Source organism: Aquarana catesbeiana, linkage group LG13, assembly GCF_042186555.1.
Source record: "Aquarana catesbeiana isolate 2022-GZ linkage group LG13, ASM4218655v1, whole genome shotgun sequence".
Classification (NCBI taxonomy): Eukaryota; Metazoa; Chordata; class Amphibia; order Anura; family Ranidae; genus Aquarana; species Aquarana catesbeiana.
The window spans coordinates 121,625,480-121,640,201 of record NC_133336.1 but is presented as its reverse complement, the minus strand read 5'-3'; the positions used below and the strand labels follow the sequence as shown (position 1 = coordinate 121,640,201).

Sequence of the window (14,722 nt, the reverse complement as noted above, 5' to 3'; positions counted from 1 at the left end):
GATGTTAGACCCATTCTAGATCTAAGAAAGCTAAATCAGTTCCTGAAGATCCGTTCCTTTCGCATGGAGACCAGTGGTATATTTAGGTTTTGTGCTGCCCTAGGCCTGACTTAACTCACGCCCCCTCATTTAAATATGACCCACCCCTTCCTGTCAAGGCCACACCCCTTCCTATTTAAGACACGCCCTGTAAACCACACCCCTTCCTCTTTCAATTGATGGGTACAGTGGTTGTGTTTGATGGGCACAGTGGCGGCATTTGATGGGAACAGTGGCGGCAATTGATGGGCACAGTGGCTGCGTTTTATGGGCACAGTGGCTGCGTTTGATGGGCACAGTGGCAGCAATTAATGGGAACAGTGGCTGCGTTTGATGGCACAGTGGTGGCAATTGATGGGCACAGTGGCTGCGTTTGATGGGCACAGTGGCTGCGTTTGATGTGCACAGTGGTGGTAATTGATGGTCACAGTGGCCGCGTTTGATGGCACAGTGGTGACAATTGATGGGCACAGTGGCTGCGTTTGATGGGCACAATGGCTACGTTTGATGTGCACAGTGGTGCATTTGATGGGCACAGTGGCTGCGTTTGATGGGCACAGTGGCTGCATTTGATGGCACAGTGGTGGCAATTGATAGGCATAGTGGTGCATTTGATGTGCACAGTGGCAGCTATTGATGGGCACAGTGGCTGTGTTTGGGGGCACAGTGGCTGCGTTTGGGGGCACAGTAGCTGCGTTTGGGGGCACAGTGGCTGTGTTTGGGGGCACAGCTGCATTTGGGGGCACAGTGGCTGCGTTTGGGGGCACAGTGGCAGGGTTTGGGGGCACAGTGGCAGGGTTTGATGGGCACAGTGGCAGGGTTTGATGGGCACAGTATCTACATTTGGGGGCACAGTGGATGCGTGCGGGGGCACAGTGGCTACGATTGGGGGCACAGTGGCTGCATTTGGGGGCACAGTGGATGCAGTTGGGGGCACAGTGGATGCGTTTGGGGGCACAGTGGCTGCGTTTGAGGGCACAGTGGTGGCAATTGATGGGCACAGTGCTGCGTTTGATGGCACAGTGGTGGCAAGTGATGGGCACAGTGCTGCGTTTGATGGCACAGTGGTGGCAATTGATGGGCACAGTGCTGCGTTTGATGGCACAATGATAGCACAGTGGTGGCAATTGATGGGCACAGTGCTGCGTTTGATGGCACAATGGTGGCAATTGATGGGCACAGTGCTGCGTTTGATGGCACAATGGTGGCAATTGACGGGCACAGTGCTGCGTTTGATGGCACAATGGTGGCAATTGATGGGCACAGTGCTGTGTTTAATGGCACAGTGGTGGCAATTGATGGGCACAGTGCTGCGTTTGATGGCACAATGGTGGCAATTGATGGGCACAGTGACTGCCTGCATTACTAAAGCTGACTGGGTATACAAGATAAATTTGACTCCTGACACACACTCAATTCTTTTATATATATCCAGGACCTGGGCCGGGGATAATTCACTCGTCCTTACCTGAGCAGTTCCCGCAGCTGTCCTCCTCTCTCTCGCTCCTCCTCCTCTGGGCTCTCTGGCAGTGGTTACAGAGAGCCCCGTCCGTCTCCCGAGAACGTGTAATGCCGCGCGGAGGTGGGTAGGCGGAGCATTAGGCTCCGCCTAGCCCTCTGTGATTTAAGCTACCAGTAAGTGGCAGTGCATTGTGCACCACAGGTATTGGCCAGCCAGTGACACTGATGGTCACTCACGGTCCGGTGTATGGGGGCGGCAGTCGCTCCCCCCCCCCCCGCCAAGTACACGCCCGGCAAGTGCACAACTGCACATGACATAGCAAGGCAAGCTGCGGGACGGGAGGCTGTATATGTGTGGGAGCCAGCCTCAGTAGGCTGTATATGTGCGGGACTTGAGGAGTACGGGTGGGGGGGGTTTCGTGCGGGGGGGCGGCATGAAGCCGCCGCCCCCCCGCAAAGTGCCGCCCTAGGCCTAGGCCAAGACACAGCTCTGATGGAGACAATCAGGTCGGTAGTTTCTATCTTTCTAGGAAGAGAACTTCTGGCGTCAATCGACATCAGGGATGCATGTCTGCATGTCCCTATAGTTCCTGCTCATCAAAAGTTTCTGCGGTTAGAGTTAGAACAGCAGCATTTCCAATTTGTAGCCCTGCCCTTCGGGCTAGCCACAGCACCTCGGGTGTTCACCAAAGTACTGGCCCCACCTCTAGCCAGGTTAAGGGCACAGGGCATAACAGTTGTAGCGTACCTAGATGATCTATTACTTATAGATCAATCGGTGACTCGTTTGGAGCAGAGGGTACGCACTACAACCAACTATCTGAAAAGTTTGGGTTGGATTCTCAACCTAGAGAAATCCTTCTTAATACCGCTAAAAAGGCTGGAGTACTTGGGCCTGATCATAGACACAGCCCAGGAAAGGGTGTTCTTGCCTCAAGCAAAAATATGTTGCATAAGAGAGCTGGTGCATTTGCAAGAGGTTGCTAGGAACCATGGTGGCTTCATTCGAAGCAGTTCCCTATGCCCAGTTCCATTCAAGATTGTTGCAGAACAGTATCATGTCTGCTTGGAACAAAACAATTCAAGCTTTGGACTTACCAATGCAGCTGTCCCCAAGAGTGGCCTAAAGCCTCACTTGGTCACTAACCCAGAATCTGCTGAAAGGAAAATCCTTCAGACCGGTCATCTGGAAAGTGGTAACGACGGATGCCAGCCTTCCAGGCTGAGGAGCAGTACTAGAAAAGACAACTGTCCAAGGACAGTGGTCAAGAACCAAAAGAATCTTGCACATCAATATCCTAGAGATTTGGGCAGTACATCTGGCTCTAATGGCCTGAACTTACGGTTATGAGATTGTCCTGTCAGGATTCAATCCGACAATGCCACAGCTGTGGCCTATATCAATCACCAAGGCGGCACCAAAAGTCTCTCAGCACAGAGAGAGGTGAACCATATTGTAACTTGGGCAGAAAGGAATGTTCCATGCCTTTCTGTAATCTTCATTCTGGGAGTAGAGAATTGGCAGGCGGACTACTTAAGTCGCCAGCAGTTATTCCCAGGGGAATGGTCTCTTCACCCCGACATATTTCGGGCTGTTTGTCAAAGATGGGGGGACTCAGGACGTGGATCTTCTAGCATCCAGGTTCAACACAAAGTTGGTCAATTTTGTGGCCAGAACAAGGGATCCATTCACATGCGGAACGGATGTGTTAGTGACCCCATGGGATCAGTTCTCACTGATCTATGCATCCCCCCTATTCAGTTGCTGCCTCGACTTCTTTACAGGATCAAGCTGAAAAGAAAGTCAATTATTCTGGTGGCACCAGCATGGCCCAGAAGGTCATGGTATGCAGAAATCTTAAAGATGGCAGTGGAGGGCCCATGGTCCCTCCCACTATGGCCAGATCTGCTCTCTCAGGGACTAATATTCCATCCTTCCTTACGGTCTCTAAATTTAATGGCTTGGCTATTGAAACCCACATTCTAAAGAAACGTGGGCTTTCCGGGTCACTTATCTCTACCCTGATTAATGCTAGGAAGCCAGCTTCCAGAACTATATATTACAGAGTCTGGAAGGCTTATGTTTCCTGGTGTGAATCCAAGGGTTGGCACCCTCGGAGATATATCATGGGCAGAATTCTTGCCTTTCTACAATTAGGGGTAGAAATGAAATTGGCCAAGTCCAAGTCTCAGCTTTATCGGTCTTATTTCAAAGACCACTTGCTACTCATTCTTTAGTCTGGGGCTTTTATACAAGGGGTGACGCGGCTTAATCTGCCCATCAAACCTCCCTTGAATCCTTGGGACTTAAACTTTGTTTTGTCTGTGTTACAAAAACAGCCATTTGAACCAATACAACAGATTCCCCTAGTCCTTCTGACAAGGAAGTTGGTATTTTTAGTTGCTATATCCTCAGCAAGGAGGGTTTCAGACTTGGCTGCTCTTTCTTGTAAAGAGTCATATTTGATCTTTCATGAGGACAGAGTGGTGTTATGCCCTCGTCCAGGTTTTTTGCCAAATATCATTTCAGGTTTTCACTTGAACCAAGATATTGTCCTGCCATCGTTTTTTCCAAAACCATGTTCCAGGGAAGAAAGATCACTACATTGTCTTGATGTGGTGAGAGCAGTGAAAATCTATTTAAAGAAAACTGCTCAGATTCATAAGACTGATGTCTTATTTATTCTGCCGGAGGGTCCTAAGAAAGCACAGGCAGCGTCAAAATCCACTGTCGCTAAGTGGATTCGGCAAGTGATAATTCAAACCTATGATATAAGGGGTAAGATTTCCCCGTTTCAAGTTAAGGTGCATTCTACCAGGTCGGTTAGTGCTTCTTGGGCAGTGCGTCATCAGGCCTCCATGGCTCAGATCTGTAAAGCCGCAACTTGGTCTTCAGTGCATACATTCACAAAATGTTATCAGGTGGATGTAAGGAGGTAGGATATCGCCTTCGGGCATAGTGTGCTGCAAGCAGCAGTATAGATCCTCAAGTCTGGGTGTACCCTGCGGGTTGTTTTCTCCCACTCCTCATGTGGCATTGCTATGGGACATCCCATTAAGTAATTACTTAAGGCCCTGTGTCCCATGATGTACGATAAAGAAAATAGGATTTTTATTACAGCTTACCTGTAAAATCCTTTTCTTGGAGTATATCATGGGACACAGAGGTCCCTCCCCTCTTTTTTGGGATACAAGTATATTGCTTTGCTACAAAAACTGATGTGCTCCTGGAAGGAGGAGGGGTTATATAGGGCGTAAACGTCCTTTGATTGGGTTTACCAGTGTCAACACCTGAAGATGGCCCATAACCCATTAAGTATATTACTTAAGGCTCTGTGTCCCATGATGTACTCCAAGAAAAGGACTTTACAGGTAAGCTGTAATAAAAATCCTATTATTAGTGACAAAATATCGCCACAGTGGGAGTGCATGCATTCTAATGGATAGATGAGGGGCAGGGGGGCCTGAAGGTAGCCCAATCCCCCTTAAAGGAACAGGAGCACACTGGACACCCAGCACGTAGCACAATGGCAACAAAGATGCCCAGTGTGTGTCCTGTCCCCTGACCATATTTTTTAAGGGGGATTGGGCTACGTCCAGGCCTACCTGCCCCTCATCTATCCAGTAGAATGCATGTGCTCCCACTGTGGAGACGCTCATAAATTCAGTAGCGTTAGGACTGCAAGCATACACTGGTTGCCAGGAAGAGGACTTGCAGCTTACACATGCGTTTGCAAATGCGTGCTAACTAAACCCCTGTTTTTAATGCAGACTGTTGGACAGGTTATTGTGGTTGGTCAGAAGACTGGTTGGTGAGTTGAGCTATTGAATGTTCTATTTTTGTCGTAGTAAGAGGACCAGCCTACCATCGAACAGAAGGTGATAAAATAACACCTTCCCCTCCCATCTAAAGCATGGACAGATGACCACCATACTTAAAAAAGCCCTAACTGGACCTCACCAACTTGAAACTATCCCCTTGCTACCATTCACCTCTAAACTTTTAGATTGCATAGTCTACAACTGTCTGAGCTGCTACCTCACTGAAAACAACCTTCTTGACCCCTTACAGTCTGGCGCAGCACTCCACAGAAACTGCTCTACCAAAACTCATTATCAATTTACTAACTGCTAAAAACCACTGGCCACTACTCCATACGCTTACTACTAGACCTTTCTGCAGCCTTTGATACAGTTGGCTATATGCTCCTCCTCAATATACTCCACTCTCTTGGCCTCCAAGATTCTGCTTTTTCCTGGTTCTTTAATCTATCACAGCATTCCTTCACTGTTACCTACAATTCTGTCTCCTCTCCACTACCTCTTTCTGTAGGGATCTCCCAAGGCTCTGTTCTTGGACCCCTTCTCTTCTCTATCTACACCTCCTCTCTTGGTCACTAGATAACAAACATCCCATGGCTTCAATACCATCTCTACACCGATGAAACCCAAATCGATCTCTCTATTCCTCACCTCATTCCTTCAGTCTTCTTTCGCATTACGAACTTACAAACTAACATATCAACACGGATGTCGCACCACTTTCTAATACCAAATCTTTATAAAACTGAGCCCTTTCCTCCAGTCATACCTTTTTAATGACTTTTCCATAAAGATCAGTAATACAACTATCAGTCCCTCCCCTCATGCCAAGGTACTAGACTCCAACCGGTGCTTTCGGCTTCAAAATCTAATCAATGTCAAAACCTTGTAGGCTTCACCTCTATAATATCTCTTTTTAACTAATTAAACCACAAAACAACTCATCCACACCCTTGTTATCTCTCATGACTATTGCAATTCCTTTCTTATAGGCCATTCTCTGCACAGTCTCTCCTCTTCAGTCTACCATGAATGCTGCTGCCAGACTCATCTACCTAACCAACCAATCAGTGTCTGCCACCCCTCTCTGCCAAACCCTACACTGGCTTCCGATTGCCCAGCTAATTGAATTAAAAATAACAACATACAAAGCCATTCACAAGCCATTCACAAATCTGTCCAAGCTACATCACCAATCTTGTCCCTAACTATCCCTAACTATCCCCCAAACTGTCCTCACCTCCCAAGACCTCCTGCTCTCTATCTCTCTAGTCTCCTCCTCCCATGCTTTTCTGTAGGTCTAGGACTTTTTCAGAGCCTCTCCCATTCAGAGCCTCTCCCATTTCAGAGCCTCTCCCCATCAGTCTGACCATCTCCTACACCGGCCACCTTTTGGCGATCCCTGAAAACTCATCTCTTCAGGGAAGTCACTACCAAATAACAACTGAACGTTTAACTTTTTTATCAGCACATCCCCCACAGTTATAATCTTTTTTACCACTTGCCCCACCCTGTTAGATTGTAAGCTCTTATGAGCAGGGCCCTCTTAACCCTCTTGTATTTTATTGTATTGTAACTGTACTGTCTCCCTTTATTTTGTAAAGTGCTGTGCAAACTGTTGGTGCTATATAAATCCTGTATAATAATAATAATATTGATTTGTGAGAAGGATTAAGATCTATGGAAAATCAGACAATGCAGATAAGGAATAGACAGACTTTTGAGTGTTAAAAAATATCAAGTGGCCTGTTGCATATAGGTTTATTAATACATGTCTGGATAAATGTTTTTTTAATACAATAAACGTTATGTTTTAATGTTTAATGGAGGAGGTTGCACTGGGGTTCCTAAAGCACATTATTACCAGTTCCAAACAATACAGCTATTTTATTCCAAAAAAGCACAACCATTGTTAATTTATTTAGGCCATAATATATCAATACTAAATGAGGCAGATCTGTGTGAAATTGATAGAATCATACTTAGAACCGTGTTGGCATTGATGCAACCAAAATCAGAAACATAATCAGATCCATGCTGACACAGCCAGAGCCAGAAATCAGTTTGCAAAGAGAAAATTAGGATCTTGTCGACTCAGAGAAATGTTTTATGAACTGAGATTTAGGTGTATAGACACATAAAATTTGAATTGCACACTATGGGGTGGATTTAAGATAATTTTAACTTCCATCTTCCAATCATGGGCAAGCAAAATAAAGTTTTTTCCTTGCCCATGATTGGGCTATTCTTTGCAAAATGAATGTTCACCACAATTACTCAGCTAAGGGAAAATTACCTTGCAAAGTGAGCAGCCTATTTGCCTTTAGTAAATCATCCCCTGTGTCTCCAAAGAGCATGCACATGACATGCAGGGGCATTAGTAATGAAGACCCACATGGAAGTTATTAGTTGCTGCAAACTGGTACCTTTCACAGCATGACACCAAGGGGTTGATTTACTAAAACTGGTGAGTGCAAAATCTGGTGCAGCTCTGCATAGAAACCAGTCCATTTTTTTGTCAAAGCTTAATTGAACCAGCTGAAGTTAGAAGCTGATTGGCTACCATGCACAGCTGCACCAGATTTTGCACTCTTCAGTTTTAGTAAATCTTCCATCAAATGTCAGCAATATGATAAGCTAGTGCTGGTCCCCCTGCCGGAAACCATGGCCTTTGATAGCACTGCAGAACTCCAGGCCTAAGTGAAGGGCATGACAGCATATTACCGTGGAACATATAGTATATATTAGGTATATATTAGGACTCTCTCAACTGGTTTCTTTGACTACTTGAAATATACCATGGTTAATAATTACGGTACATTTTATTCTTTATAGCTATAATGTTAATGCCTGCTCATGCTAAGGTATGAATATAGTATGTATAAAACAAATGGTAGTCAGGAAGACTTTATATTATTAAAATTCAATTTCATTTTTTCAATATGTGCCTCATTATAGGTCCTATAAAACTTTTTATGTATTAGACATATACCATAAAAAATGTTTTTTTCCATTCCCAGGTAATGCTCTATTGGTTGCCCCAGTGTTAGACCCTGGCGTGAAGTCCATTGATGTTCTCTTCCCTGGCACAGGGGAGGTATTGTGTAAATTCTTACTGGATCTAATCAATGAATCATATATACTGTGTGTGTTCACATTGATAAAGACATTTTGTTCAAATAACTTCTAGTATGGGAAGAATTAGTAAATTTACTTTCATTTAGGATACTTGAATATTTTATTGTGGACACTGCCCTCTCTTTAGTTAACTCTCTATTTTCTGCAGTACTGGTATGACTTCAGGACATACACGCTTGTTAAAGGGCCTCACAGACAGAAAGTGGCAGTTACTTTGGAAGAGGTGAGTATAGATGACAATTTGAAAACATTCATTATGTTCTAGAGTCAGTGATGTAGAAAAATATCTTGTGTGTATAGTCATAGTTGTTAAGATTGCGTACATAATTCTGTTGCCAAATCTGCAGATTCCAGTATTTCAGAGGGGTGGCTCCATTATTCCTATGCGCACAGCAGTTGGCAAATCCACAGCTTGGATGGGGAGTTCTCCATATGAGTTACATGTCGCTCTGGATCGCAAGGTACATTCATCTGTCATGAGTCATTCGCGGAAGATATGTTTTTTTTGGACAGTCACTGGTATTTTCCTGTTATAGGTTTTGTTTTATAGATTGGGAGTGTATTATTTTTGGGCCAAATAATATACATATGCAGATTTTTTTTTTTTTACACCAAGTTGAAAACTTATTTTAACTATATTTAATATGAACAGGGAAATACTGTATCAGTCATAAGGCTTTTACCTTTTTTTACAAATAACTTGGTTTTTATTCGAGAAGAGTACATGTTTACAGGGTATTGACATTGGTATTACAATCAGCAAACAGGGTAGCGTAAAAATAAAAAGATGACATACATTGGGGAGCTCATGAAGTTCTATTGTTATGCACAAACTCAATAATCTGACCTGTGAACGTGGGCAGTCCAACATACTAGGTACCTTATAAGAAGAGATCATTCAACCTGTGGATTACTCACAATAGGGAGGACTATTCAGCTATCTCATTGCAAGTGGATGCAGTGTCTAACCAGGCGTCCCAGATTTTCCCATATTTAGCTGGACATGCCCTGTGGGCGTAAAGTTCCTTTTTATGGGGTAGAACACTATTCACTGTAGATATCCATTCTTGAAGTGTTGGTGGTAGCGCCCTGAGCCATTTACGCGCTATAAGTAGTCTGGCTGTAAATTGTGTTTCTTGCAAAAATATATAATGAAATTTATCCGAGTCTGGGTCTGGAAAAATTTAGAGTAAGCATTGTTTAGGGCATAATGTGAGGGGAGATCACATCTTGCCATGAATAAACTTCACTATGTGGGACCAGTAATCTTGTATTATTGGGCAGGACCAAATGATATGAAAGAAGGTTCTGATGGAGCTACCACAACTGGCGCATAGTGGGCTGTGGTCGGTTCTATATTTAGTCAGACGTAATGGGGTCAAATAAGACCTGTGTATGATATACAATTGTGTAAGGCAGTCTGAGAGCTTAGGAGAGACTTTTTTACACATATCTAATGCATCTTCCCATTCATTATCCTCCATCTCCCCCATGTCGCCAGTCCATCGATCTTTCAATCGGTAGGCAAGTACTGCAGCGGTTGGGCGAAGGTGAAAATTGTAAAATATTGAATATTGAAATAAGTTTTGGGGATTCCGGCCCAGTTATTACATTTAGAATTAAATAAATAAATGTAGCGCTAAAAAACACATATATAAGTGATCTCTGTGCACATGAACATAATGTCCTAATAGTGACGTGTTGTTGAAGCAAAAAGAGTCCACAATCGATGTAAGTGATCCTTGTGGCAGTTCATTCAGCTTCTCAACGGTCAGCTCAGATATCTTCAAAGTGAATGAATAGATGGAATACGCTTACCAGATAAGTTGGATTCTACTGCCGTAAGCATAAAATCAGTAAGGCTTTGTGCCACCAAGGGCAAAGATGTGGAGTGATGGAGGCAAGGGTAGAGCCTCTATCGGGCGTGAATGTCCCTCTCAGTCCGCTGGAACTGGATCAGAAATGGTATCCACAGGCAAGTGGTTTCTCGGTTCACCGGAACATGTGGAGAAAAGAGGGATGCTTCCACATAGTGTAACTCGGTATATTTTTATTGCTAAAAAACCGCAGTACAAGGAGCATAAAACATAAAATGTGATCACGAATAAAAGCAGTGTATGGGGTAAGTAAAAACGACCTACGCATTTCGATCCAAAGATCTTCAACAGGGGCATATGGGACCCCCATAACACTGCCGATATTTATAAAATAGTGTATACAATCAAACATACTCAAAGACCAATGGGCTGTCAAACATTAAACAATAGTGACTCCTATTGGCCAGAGGTAAGGGTCGTCAAATGGGATGTGACGCACCCTTTCCTCAGGGCCAATTAGTATGCCTGTAATAAAATGAGCTAAAAGCTTTCTGCCAGTAACGACAGGCCTTCTCATCAAGATCTCTTGTGATTGGTAGATTTCACTTAAGGCGTCTGCATGCTGGGAGCCCGGGAACAGAGCGGGACTCCCGCACGTGACGCCGCAACCCGGAAGTGTCAAGAGCGCACGAGGAGGTTGCCCAGCAACCCCACATGCTAAATGCGGAAAGCCCGCAAAAACACATCACGTGCTCGCGCGGCCATCACATGACACCCGGACCGCCCCACGTGATACAATCGTATTTCACGTGCGGGCGGTACGTACGGGTCTCTAGGCAACCCTGACGCGGTGTCGGAGAAGCCCGCAGTAACGTTGGCGTATCTGCACCGCGGTCACCTGACTCTCCAAGGTTGCCCACATGACCGAAGATGCAAATCAAATATGTCTACATGTTGGGAGAGGTTACACATATTCTAAACAAAACAAAGCCGCTAGCGTGACAAGTAATAGATAATATAGATAAAGATGGAACTGGGCACATAGTAATGACAGCCGAATCCTACATCTTCATATATCAATGAAATAAAGTGGGTAGGTAAAAAATAATAATAAAGAATATGTGTATATATACAAAACAGGGGGGGCAGCAGCCTAATGTGCTATAATCCCTACTTAAATCATGATGTATGATACAAAGTATAAGGGTGGGAAATGTATGTGTGCTAGAATAAGGGGGGAACACAAAATATATCACCTATAATGATATGGGGATGTGGGTGGGGTTAAGACTAAATTACCATAAAAAATGGGCAAAAATGAAATACAATATATTAGGATATTAGGAAAGATTAATAAATGAGTTCAAATCCCACTCTACATTGAGCCCAAAAGGAAAATATGATCTGAGCTCATGTATCCAGTGAGTTTCCAACCTAGATACCCCTCGTAGGCGTGACTCCCCCCGCCAATGGGGGACAAACTTGTCGATCACCTGAAATGTACTACCTGAAGGGTCCCTATTATGGTGGAGTAAGTAGTGTCGGGGTACTGTATGCTTGTCTTTGCCACCTTTAATACCTGCAATATGTTCATTGACACGTGTGGTGAATGTTCTGATGGTCCTACCCACATATTGTTTCTTGCAGGGGCAAGTAATCAAATATACCACATATTGAGTGGCACAGGTGGCAAACTCTTTCATGTGATAGATGCGGGAGGTAATGGTGGAACTGAAAGTGTCAGTTTTACGTCCTATTAGGGTATTGTGTGCGCATACGTTACATCTGCGACATTGATAAAAACCTTGGCTCTGTTGAAAGAAAGAGACTTTCTTTGGAGGGTCTATAAAGTTAGGGGTAATTTGTCCCTGTATGGAACGGGCACCTCTAAAAATGACTCCCGCATTATCAGGTAGCTCAGGGTTCGCGGCTTCTCCGACACAGCGCCAGGGTTTCCTAGCGACCTGTACGTACCGCCCGCACGTGAAGGACGATTGTATCACGTGGGGCGGTCCGGGTGTCATGTGACGGCCGCGCGAGCACGTGATGTGTTTTCGCAGGTTTTCCGCATTTAGCATGTGGGGTTGCTGGGCAACCTCCACGTGCGCTCTTGACACTTCCGGGTTGCGGCGTCACGTGCAGGAGTCCCGCTCTGTTCCCGGGCTCCCAGCATGCAGACGCCTTAAGTGAAATCTACCAATCACAAGAGATCTTGATGAGAAGGCCTGTCGTTACTGGCAGAAAGCTTTTAGCTCATTTTATTACAGGCATACTAATTGGCCCGGAGGAAAGGGAGGGTCACATCCCATTAGACGACCCTTACCTCTGGCCAATAGGATTCACTATTGTTCAATGTTTGACAGCCCATTGGTCTTTGAGTATGTTTGATTGTATACACTATTTTATAAATATCGGCAGTGTTATGAGGGTCCCATATGCCCCTGTTGAAGATCTTTGGATCGAAACTCGTAGGGCGTTTTTACTTACCCCATACACTGCTTTTATTCGTGATCACGTTTTATGTTTTATGCTCCTTGTACTGCGTTTTTTTAGCAATAAAAATATACCGAGTTACACTATGTGGAAGCATCCCTCTTTTCTCCACATGTTCCGGTGAACCGAGAAACCTCTTGCCTGTGGATACCATTTCTGAGCCAGTTCCAGCGGACTGAGAGGGACATTCACGCCCGATAGAGGCTCTACCCTTGCCTCCATCACTCCACATCTTTGCCCTTGGTGGCACAAAGCCTTACTGATTCTATGCTTACGGCAGTAGAATCCAACTTATCCCGTAAGCGTATTCCATCTATTCATTCACTTTGAAGATATCTGAGCTGACCGTTGAGAAGCTGAATGAACTGCCACACGGATCACTTACATCGATTGTGGACTCTTTTTGCTTCAACAACACGTCATTATTGGGACATTATGTTCATGTGCACAGAGATCACTTATATATGTGTTTTTTAGCGCTACATTTATTTATTTAATTTATAGTACACATTTTTGTCACATGGTTTGTAGCAGCTTATTCATTATTTTTCAGGGTAGCGCATTAACCATCCCCTTCCTTTCTTGAATTACATTTAGAATGTCCAGTTAATCTAGGTTGGAGGGTATCCCGAAACTGAGTCTGTAAGGCGTGGCGGAGCTGGAGGTAACGAAAGTGCATAGAATTAGGTAGATTAAATTCATCCTTGAGTTGGTGAAATGACTTCAGGCTATTTTCACTACATACCTCTATTAGGCTCAACACACCCTGAGTAATCCAAAGCTTATGGTCTGGTATCGATAGTAAGTTGTTTAGGGCAGGGTTGTCCCAGAGGGGTGTCTGCGAGTGTGTTGGAGGGGTCTTAAGCCTGCGTCTTACCACTTCCCATATTTTACAGTGATTATAGAGTAAAAAAATAGGGGGTGACTAGTTTCCCTAAGTTTGGGAGGCAGTGCCACATCCAATATATAGATACATACAAAGAAAAGGATTTCCCTAAGTGGACTTTAACAGCACTTGTAAGAGAGTGTAGATAGTAAAAAGATATAGTAATGTATAAAAGGTAAAAAAGTTTTATTTATTTGAAAACAACATATATTAAAACATTGTATACATAACGTTCAACGAAACATCTATATAGTACATAGATTCAGTATAATCACCAAATGGTGAATTGTTTACAGTCGCTCTTTTCACACCAAACGCGTTTCGGGATATACAGTATTTTAGTCCTTGTTCAGGGTGGTAGAAGAAAAGAGAAATTCATATGGTATGTTTAGTTGATTTGCTTAAAAAGAGCTTGAGGATAGAATAGCATTGGACATTAGTGCTGGTAGAGTTGCTGTCCTTTTGACATCACAGTTGTTACACAAAATTGTCATTAGGTAATAGTCTTAAGGTGGTATATTGTTTCACCTACCCCCGTCCTCCACAGATGCGCAACGGCCGGAGCGGCATACTTTTAAAGCAGGTTCAAAAATAAGCCAGTCATGCATCCCAGCATCCAGCATGTGTAATGCAACTCTACCAGCACTAATGTCCAATGCTATTCTATCCTCAAGCTTTTTTTAAGCAAATCAACGAAACATACCATATGAATTTCTATTTTCTTCTACAATGTTTTAATATATGTTGTTTTCAAATAAATAAAACTTTTTTACCTTTTATACATTATTATATCTTTTTACTATCTACACTCTCTTACAAGTGCCGTTAAAGTCCACTTAGGGGAATCCTTTTCTTTGTGATTGTAGAGTAGTCCTTTCCGGCTTCCCAGCAACCAAGGATCTGCCTGATCCCTGAGGATAAGCTGGAAAGAGTGGGTATGGATACTTGTGGATGGGGAGCAGACAAGGGCCAAATAACAGTCCTTATCATTTTTATCCAGATAAAAGAAGTGGAACAGTTGTGCTGCCAAATAATACAAAATAAAGTCTGGTAGTATTGTGCCCCC

At 44.0% G+C, this 14,722-nt stretch overlaps 1 protein-coding gene across 4 annotated transcripts in view; it reads left to right on the top strand.

The window, feature by feature from the left end:
* Positions 1-14,722, top strand: part of GANC (glucosidase alpha, neutral C) — a 215,483-nt gene that overhangs the window by 156,183 nt on the left and 44,578 nt on the right. For all 4 annotated transcript variants that reach the window (XM_073609527.1, XM_073609525.1, XM_073609528.1 and 1 more), the window contains 3 exons: positions 8,343-8,419; positions 8,609-8,683; positions 8,808-8,921. In XM_073609527.1, the coding sequence (XP_073465628.1) occupies positions 8,343-8,419; positions 8,609-8,683; positions 8,808-8,921 (266 nt within the window). The remainder of the gene's footprint in view (positions 1-8,342; positions 8,420-8,608; positions 8,684-8,807; positions 8,922-14,722) is intronic.